At 35.7% G+C, this 10,108-nt stretch overlaps 1 protein-coding gene across 1 annotated transcript; it reads right to left on the bottom strand.

The window, feature by feature from the left end:
* Positions 1-547: 547 nt before the first annotated feature.
* Positions 548-8,986, bottom strand: LOC122043018 (transcription initiation factor IIB-like). The gene is made up of 7 exons (XM_042603453.1): positions 8,486-8,986; positions 4,555-4,579; positions 1,884-2,013; positions 1,658-1,788; positions 1,489-1,577; positions 1,170-1,246; positions 548-1,068 (listed from the first exon to the last, which is right to left on the bottom strand). The coding sequence occupies exons 1-7, from the start codon at positions 8,836-8,838 to the stop codon at positions 935-937; spliced, it is 939 nt and encodes a 312-aa protein (XP_042459387.1). The 5' UTR covers positions 8,839-8,986; the 3' UTR covers positions 548-934.
* Between the last annotated feature and the right edge of the window lie 1,122 nt (positions 8,987-10,108).

A 10,108-nucleotide genomic window follows, 5' to 3' on the forward strand; every position in this document is an offset into this window, starting at 1 on the left:
AGTAAACTGGCTACCTCCCGAAATAATCGGATCATAACCGTTAGAAACCTCAGTTATCAAAAACTAATAAGAATTTTATTAAAAATGGAGTGAATAAAAGTCAAGAGATTCAAGCGCAAAGTGGTTAGGTTTACTCGAATTAGGTGTGATTTTGATTTATTGAAAAATGGAAATAGTAATTCTGTCATATTGAACAAACTAATAAAAGTTTTCCGATTCTATATAAAATTTTCACGTTTACTAATTTAAAATTTAAAAAATAAACACTTTGAAATTCACTTGTAGATCGTTAACAATTTAGAATGTACATATTTACACTTATTTTTCCATTGGGTCGTTATTTATTCATTCTTAACTCACTACAAATAACCTAGAACCATGAAATTTATTAAACATCAAATAGTTTTTTACGTGTATTTTGATATATAAAAAAGAATCCAGAGAGCTTTGTTCTTGAATGTTTCTCATACGAAATAAAAATATATTCAAGCTTTTTTTTATCTGTCGCAGTAAAGAAATATAAACAAACTATCAATTTATATGTATATATATGTGATGCAAAATAACTTGGACCGAATAAGTAATAAGCATCTACCAGATTGTGTGAAACATCAGTCATGCAATAATAACCTTATCTCACTCAAGACAATAGCCTTTGCTTGTCTACTCCTACGACAATCATAATCGATAATCTTATCGAGTCACTGTATGCCGACTGTTTTTCCACATCATTTAAGCAACAATTAAGCCTTATAAGAGAACAATCCCTACGAGCAGATCGAATTTGCAATAGGAATCGAATGATACTGACCCAATCAGTTAAATCTTTTGGTCATCGCAACATCCGATAGCATAAAATTTCGAAGTCGCTTCATGAATAAATTTGGGTGCAGAAGTTCTTGAGATCACCATCACAAGGAAATGAAGAACAAGTTTATGGGCTGCAGAGGTTCTTTAGATCCTCTTCCTTGGCATAGAAGGTAGGGATGATCCTGGAAGCATAAGGATAGAGATCTTTGTACGAGTTCTTTATGGTGCCTTCTGCAACCCCAGTTGCAAGCGATATGTCTGTGAACCACAAAATTTTCATTGAGAATTCAACCAAGAAAAAAAGGTATCGAGGGAATAAAGGAAATCACAGTGGAAGATCTACATAATGAAACGAGAACCTTTGAGGGGTTTTTTTTCATCAGATAGCTGAGTTATCATGTAAATAATAGCTGCTGCAACTGAAATGGGACTCCTCCTGCACAAGTTCAGAAAATTGAAGCTTTGGAAGATAACACAATACTAAAATGAAAATAATGACAATCTGATTAATTATGGAGTAAAGCACAAAAAAAAAATCAGGAATATAGGATAAACGATAAAATTTAACAATCTATTATTGCTAAGATGTGACCATGGAAGGCATCAACAATAATAAGTCTAAACTTTTTAGCAGCAAAAAAAAAATCAGATTAATTAAGCCATTCCGAATTAATATACCTTATGTCAAGTTCCTCTGATTTTTGAACTGCTTCCTGAGCTGCTTTAACTGCTTGATTTGTCATGCCAAGATGTGAACAGAATCGTCTCTGAGAGACATAACGAGCAGAAATAGAAAAATAAATAGTGATAAAAATGTTATGTAGTTAAGAATAGAGCAAAGACTAACCAAGAAATCTCCAGCATGAATTGTGCCCATCTCCATAGATTGTCCCATCTCAACTTCAAGTTGTTTAACAATGAACTCTTTGGCCCGACCTATTTCCTTCTTTGTAGCTCCATTAGCAACCGAACAAATCTCTAAACGAATGGTAAATATCTTATCAGTAATGTCTAGCAATTTGTAGTGGAAGGAAACAAGAATGCACAAAGAAACTGGAAAAATAGCCTCACACCTTTGACAGTTCGAGGTTTGTCCTCCTGGCGGCAAGCAATGTATAGACAAGCAGCTAAAATTGCATCTTGATTTCGTCCCTTGACAGACTTCAAATCTTCCACCTTCTTATATATTTCATTGGCTCGGTCCTTAAAAAGGAAGGAGAAAACAATGAGCTGAGCAAGAACTGAGAGAACATGCTTGTCACGTTATCACACTTTGCAACCATTGATGTTGGAGATGGTATATAGATATCATTTGACAATGCACAGGTAAACTAAACTATCAGCTGAAAACACAAATAATTGAACTTCTGGTTCTAGGAGGTGATATGGCAGGATCTGAAAAGGTATATGCACAACAAATCGAAAAACATATTCACGGCTTGTGTTTTTCTATTGATGTAACAAAATATAGCCATTTTTCTTCGCATTTTCAGATTTCAATGATTAGCATGTGTGTGGTCTTAAGCAGTAGGTGCCAGTGGTGCCAAAGTTCTGAAGCTCTATAAAGCCTTTTTAGTAACGGTATAAATTGGTCACATTACAAGAAAGATAGATAATATATTTTTTATGTTTCACTCAATATAAATTAGGCAGAAGCCTCAAAAAGGCCCTTAATTTTTCCAAATGCCCTAACAAGGCCCCATCTCTTCAAATATCCTATTAGGACATCATTTCAATGTCTTCTCAAAGATAACCTTGGATGTAATCTCCCTGTTGCTTGAGCCAACCAAAGCTCGTCAAAGTTGATCCTTGATTGGCAGACCTTGTTGGAGTTGATTATTGAACACTGGACAGACTCATCAGCAAGTTGACCACTGACCAAACATATCAACCCAATCTCGCTAAAGATCATAACTGGCCCTTGCTGAAATTTCAACTCTTATGCTGTCTATGCTATATTTACTTTTTGGTGAGGGAAAGGAAAAAAAAAAAGAAAGGAAATCAATTCCTTCACTGAATCCTTCTGTCTCTCCTAGGTGACCACTTCCCTGTGACACAGCATGTAGCCTCTGCTGCTCCAATGACGGTGCCACCATCAACAGCCCTAGCGCCTGCCATCTTCAACAGCATGTGGCGTCGGTTCCAGTGACAGCAATGCCGCCTTCAACAGCCCCCAATTCAACCTTTGACAGCATGGGTGTCTGCTCTAGCGACAAGGACAACCTTCAACATCCTCCATGGCCACCTTTGACAGTGCACAATGTCTGTTCCAGTGATGGTATCACCTTCAACAGCCTACAGTGTCACCTTTGTCAGCAAGCAACGTCTGCTCCCTGGTCCCAGCCAGCTTGGTACGACCTATCAACAGAGAAGTGGTCATCGAGGCTCCCCACCAAGTTGCTCATCTTCATCACTTGGGATTCACCAGATTTTCGCAGGACAAAACTTGTGCAACTTCTGCTGATTTAAAATCAATTTGTCCAAGTGACTAGAGCATTAAGGTTATGCTAATTAGAGGGAGGGAAATAGAAGGGGAGGGAGGTCGAGGGAGTGGAAAGAAGAGGGGGCCTAAAAGGCATTTATTTGGATGATTGCATGTAAGGGTGGATTCTTCACATGAAGACTCTTTCATTTACATGAGGGGAAAGGAAGATGAAAAGAAAACCAAATATCTAAAAACATCCTCATTTGAACCCAACCCCTCAACCATCTCTCATCACTGTCATTTCCCACCCTGCTCCAGCAAAAGACTACTTTGAGAAAAATATGGTTCAGCATTATTCTAGTTCAAAAAATATGCAATGTTAAAAATGTTGGTGATGTCTACATATGAGAATGAAAATCAATGGCTAACTAATTGATACAAGATCATGATTTGAGCAAAACAAGGCTTTCTAAGATCCTAGTGTCAAAAATAAAGATACAATGGAATGCCTTTGTGACATAAAAATTAATGATGTTTTAACTAATATATGGTTCTAGACTTCACTAATGCATGAAATATATGAGAAATGTCATTAATAGTTTGATGGCATATATACACACATATGAATGGAAGCAAATAGATACCTCTGGAAGGAATTACGTTTTGAAAAAGAAAGATAATGTTTACATATAACCATATTGTATTGGTGTAGTTCTAAATATACTTATATGAATTAAGTGGCCAAGTTGGTAGCCTAGTTTTGCTTCTCAAAAGTTCAATGGTTCAAATCTCCACAAGGATAAAAAATTTAAATTTTATTTTAAAAAAATGCCTGACAATAGCCAGTGAAACTCTTGTAAAATTTGATCGGCTCCAGAAGCTCACGATCAACTTTGGCAAGGTTCTGGCCTACTATCAGCAATCAACTCCAATGAGATCCACTAGCTACCAGTCAACTTAAGTGAGTTTACAATGAAGGTTAAAGGTAATTTTAAGGAAAAAAAAAATAAAAAGGTCAACCAATATAACTTCATGGCAATAAAGAACCTAAAATGATCATTTCCTTCTGACAAAATAAATTGGCAATGCATAGAGAGACAAATGGTACTGGGAAAAGAATATCAGCGAAGAAGATTGTGGCCAATAGAACAAGTTGGCATGACATCCACATCTCGAATTAAACATCAAAAAAAATTGGAAGATCTAAAATTTTCCACTTGTTTCTTTCACGAATCAAAAAGATTAGACACAAATAAAATGAATTTTCAAGTGAAAAAGTAAATAAAAAATATTAAAATATGTAATGGAAAATTATTTACCTTTATAGTGGCGACAAGACCCAACCTGGAAAAGGAAAACCAAATCACGACTTGCTTCAGCAATCATTCTACCCATGTAAATAGAGGTTCAAAAAAATGGCAATGCAATTGAATGCTAATTGCAACTGAGCATCAAAATTTCAAAAATTAAACATATCTAGCCATACAATCTAAGCGAAAGTGCTAGACTGAGTAAATTGTGAATATATATGTCACATTCTTGAGATCATTTTTAAGCATCTACATAATTCATCAGCCACAGATAATAATAGTTTTGAGGTAGGCAAAGAGGAGGAAGGAACAAGGTGCATGCTAATATGTAGGCAAATGTGAAATGTGTATCAAGACACAAGCTCAACATTGTGAATATTGAAGCGACAGTAATGAGTCTACATATCTGGCCATATCTTTTTTTCTAATTAACAAGAGGTCTGGCTACCCTATCATTTGAAACATAAGATGTTTTTTTTTTAATTATGTGGAGTGTGGACATGACAATCCTTCTATAGTCGCCCAACCATGACCCTTAACCAACTTTCCTCGCAAGAATTTACAACAAATTATTTTCTATTTAAATTAATGATCCACCTTTCTATCATCAGAAAGTTATTCACATAAGCATTTGCCACTCATGAGATCCCCACTGATGGGATCGGAGCCCCAGGATCTACTATTAGTGATTCACCTTTCTATCATCAAAAACTATTCAGATAAGAGTTTAGCGCTCATAAACTCCCCCATGATGGGATCAGAGTCCCAGGATCAACTATTGGTATGCCCAAGCAATTAATGGACCCTGTGTTCAGTTGTCATCATTCAGCTAATCCGGAACCTTGAAAAGGTGACTCTTGTACCCTTACACTGTAAAAATACTTCCCCAAAAGAGACTCACTCACTTCATTGCTTTCAAAATCCTACATTAAGAGGGTAACTAAGGCATTAGAGCTTCCTCAGTCAATTTTGATCATTTGAGGATTACATTATTGATTATAGTGTGTTTTACCTATATGATTGATGTAGCATTTCAATGGAATTATAATTAAATATATTGATTATTATATTTTGTCACATATGTTGACTTGATATTTTTTTTTCATAATATGGACCTAAATATCACATGTGCATTATGTAGAGGGTTGACAACATATTTTTTTAATATGATTTTCAAAACCTAGGGGAAAAACTATGATTCTTTTTGAAGATCGTATGCCTAAGTTCATGCGGAGAATTTGCCATGAGTGTGCAAAAGAATAACCTGAATGTTCAAGTCATAACTTATCTAAGAAACTAAAAGGCTTGCACGTTGAGATGCCTAGAAAATGCAAGCTAGACGATCAAACCCTCCAAACACACAAGAAAATGAAAGATTCGTGGAGTTAAGATGCCTTAAAAATTAGCCCAAGTCTTACAAGATCAAGATGATTGAAGACCAAAATCCTAGAAATCCATAAGCAACCAAAAGGTATGCAAGGTCGTGACCACCCGGAAACCCAAGCAGCTGAAGGCATGTGGGATCAGGATGACAATAGACCAATTTTCTAGAAGCCATAATCTAGTAGTAGTTGAAAGACATGTATGGTTAGAATGCCTTAAAAACCCCAAAGAAGCTGAAGGTTTGCAGTGGCAAGATGGCAAGCCCAGGGCTAAAAAACTCAATAGTTGGCAGATTTTTGGTGGCCAGGTCTGAATTTGAGGATCAATGCTGAAAAAGAGTAGCAATATTAGTTCGGTAAAGCGTAACTGAGTCAAGAGAAAAAGACACAAGTGTTGTTTAGAGAGTCATTAAGAGAAAGATGGATCAAGAGCCTTAAGTAATAATAGAAAATAGAACAAGACCAACTAAAAATTGTGCAGTTAAAAACAGAGACAGCCACCACCGTTAAAGCAATGGCATTCAATTCCTATCAAGAACACCATTGTACATAAAGCCTCTCTCTTGAGCCTAACCTCATGCATGGAGGCTGGGAGCTGATGAATAGGATCACTTTTAAGATGAAATCCCATTAAGGTTAAGACATAGGAGCAAAAGGGAAACAATGACGAAGCCCTTAGCCCACAACAAAATAAAGTGAAAGAAACTAGAAAATAAAAACATTAGTCATGTACCTCGAAGAGGCTCAAAAATCTTGATGCTGACATCAAAAGAGTTGAATTGGCAAAAGGTGCATCGACAACTAGTTTGGCCAACCGATTTAGAAGATAACTAGAAGATTGAGTACCAAGACTGAAATTGCAGCATCAGTCTGAAGGGCCTCTATAGCTAAGCAAAAGTTCACAAACATTGTCTTGAACAAATATCCACCAGAGTTAAGCTCCCTTGGTTCCTTGGCTCAGGTCACCTAAATAACTCTGGCCCATAAGCAATTAATCATAAGGTGTATCCTATACCCCCTCAGTAGAATGTTGGAATCAAGGATGTCATTTAGAAAAATATTCCATATCACGGTACTCCCTAATGATCTGAGGCAGCAAATGAAGGTCCACCAAACTATTATAGCATGCAATTTCATCCTTGTAGTACTTGATGGGAGGCTAATGATGGGACCAAAGCTTGACTACCTTTCACACACTCAAGTAAAGGATCCAGCCCAGCCATGATAGTTCAAGTAATCCCGAACCCCAAAAATATCAGCCCTTTTCTTTATTGGATTTGTCAATTGGCAACTATAACATGTTTGTCATTGAAAACAATTATAGATATTTAATTTCTAGTGTTAAGAGTTCGAATAAGTCAAGAAACTATTCTAGCGTTTAAGGCATGCCCACACTCTAAATGACATGTCCAATCCTCATTCAATTGTACACTATAATAGAATTATTCTTGCAGTGTAAATATACTATAAAGGAGCACAACCTCATAAGTAAGTCAATGAATCCCATTCAACTTAGTGTTAGAGGCCACGGGTCAAACTACATCGAGCCAATTCTTAGTCTTGTTTTCTTGTGGCGAGCATCAAGTCGATAGCTGTCCAATTGAACAACCTATCACTTGAAGCTTTTCAAATCTATATACAATCTCCTCATAGGTAGAATTGAAGTTCTGAACCTTTGAACCTTACTCCCATCACATGTCTTCCTTGATAATGTCATTTAATTGGTAGATATGCTAAGATAGCAAAAACTCTTCTAGATTAGCATATAGAGATACATGATTTATAATCATTCTCGAAAAAATTAGGTTAACTCATAATGAGTTATAGTATGAGCTTACAATTAATATAGAATAGTTATAGTATGAACTTGTAAAAAACTAGGGTATGTCATAATGAGAGATCGATGCCATACATTAACAAGGAAGGTATGAATTCTCAAGAAAATAGTTGTATGTCAGAAGGCCATAAAGAGCCAGGAGGTGCTTCAGCAGTGATGCACATGATAGGGTCAGTATTCTATTTTCTCTTCAGAAAATGAATCCTTCTCATGACTTCGTGGCCCAAGGTGGAAAAGAAAGAGGCAAGGCTTCAAGCAAAAGGAATGATAGATCAGCTCCTAACTTTTCTAATTATTTCCCTTGCAGTTGAATCTTTCTCTAATCTGGTTTTGATTTAGTAAGGTATTCTCTTCCCATAAAGAACTTTGAATGAAGAATAAAAATAACCTTACGACACTGTCAGCAAAAATCTAAATTTCCCAAAAGTAGTTTCAAATAACGTTCCGACACAGGGAACATCTTATAAAAAATAAGAAATTTCCCCGTCCTAAAACTTGCAGTCAGGTCAACTCCTCTACTGATTATAGAAATAAAACTCTCTTTATTAGGGCACATTGCCCTCGCCGTCATCACAAATCTACATATCAAAATCGTGCAAAAAGTAACGGATCAATCGGCAATAACAAGAACAGTAGCGAATTGGGCAAAGTTTGATGCATCCATCGAAGGAATAACGAGGTATAGCGGAGCAAACAAGAAGTGGGGAAAAAAACAAATAACCTATCGGCCATGGTGGCGATGGTCTTGAAGGCGAGGATGAGGGTCCGGTCGGGGTTGGATCCACGGTTCTGCCACCGGCCCAGCGAAGACGAGAGGAAATCCCCCTGCGCGCCGTTGGGCTTGGAGATGACGGTGGAGAGTCCGCCGTCCGCGAGGAGGGGATTGCTGGGGCCGCCGACGCGGACCGGGTCGTTGTCCCCCGACTCGTTCGCGAACGTCCTCCACTCGGAGGTCTCGTCTATGGAGTGCGCCTCCAGCACCAGCCCGCACTCGGAGCACACGGTGTCCCCCGCCGAGTGGTCGAACACCACCTCCGTGCTCTTCTTGCAGTCAGAGCAGTAGGCGTCCCCCATCCCCTCGATCTCCCTAAACTTCCTCCTTCCTCCTTCCTCCTTCCTCGCGATCGAATTCGAAATCGCCTTCTTCCTCGCCGGTGCGCCGAATCGAAGAGGGGAGAAAGGGCAGAGAAGGAAATGGGGCGCGTGCGTGCGGTAGGTGAACGGCCAATTGGTATATATTATGCGGACGGACAGCAGAAAATAATGAAGGGCAAGTGCAAGGCTCAATGGTTTATAGGAACGTCCGTAAACGGAGATCGTACGTTATATTACTTCCTCCTTCACGCACCAAAACTACCTTTTTTTTAAATTATTTTAATAGTACGTTTTCCTTTATCACATGCTAAAAACAGAGTTTTTTATTCTTAAAATTATTTTAATACCACGAATTCGTTCATTTTAGAAATATAAAATAGAAATAAGAACTATAAAGGGGCGTTTGATTTGTACAATTTTTTATTTTTATTTTTTAGAAAATATGTATTTTTTAAAAAATAAAAATTTATTTTTTATCATTCTTTATTTTTCTAGAAAATGTTAATTATTTTTTAAAAAAATATACAAGAAAAATATAAATCAAATGTCATTTTTCAAAAACACATATTTTTAGAAAATGAAAATAAAAAAAAAAGCACGAAATAAATGCACCCTAAGTTTCTAAAATACTATTCATTATGCAGTGTGTAATTTAATGTATAAATATATATAAATTATATAAAATAAATATTTATTATTAAATAATTTAATATTGGTATGATTTATTATATATAAATTTTAATTTAAGAATATAATAGAAATTAAATTATTAATCAATTTATACGAGAATATGTTATATTATCCGAGGAGATATAAAGATGGATAAACATGATTATAATTTTTCAAAAAAAAATATAAGAATAAGTCTTGAAATTTTTTTTGTGTAAAAAATAATATTAATATATTTTAATTTTAGATTTTATCAAATCAATTAAGAGTTATTATTAAAAGATTCCGCTTCTTAAGTATATATATATATATATATATATATATATATATATATATATATATATATATTTATTGTTTATTGTGAAAGATAAGTATTATGTATTTTAAATTGAAAATATTTAATATTTTTATGGTTGAAATATATTATTTAACTTGAAAATATATGAAATAGTTTTCCGTTTTTTATTAGAAACCAGTTCTGATTAAAAAAAAAATGAAACACTTTGATTTGACTTGTGAGAAATTGCTCTATCAATACAACTAAAAAATTTAATTTTTCAAAATAAAAGGAAAAATAAGA

Source organism: Zingiber officinale, chromosome 2A, assembly GCF_018446385.1.
Source record: "Zingiber officinale cultivar Zhangliang chromosome 2A, Zo_v1.1, whole genome shotgun sequence".
NCBI lineage: Eukaryota > Viridiplantae > Streptophyta > Magnoliopsida > Zingiberales > Zingiberaceae > Zingiber > Zingiber officinale.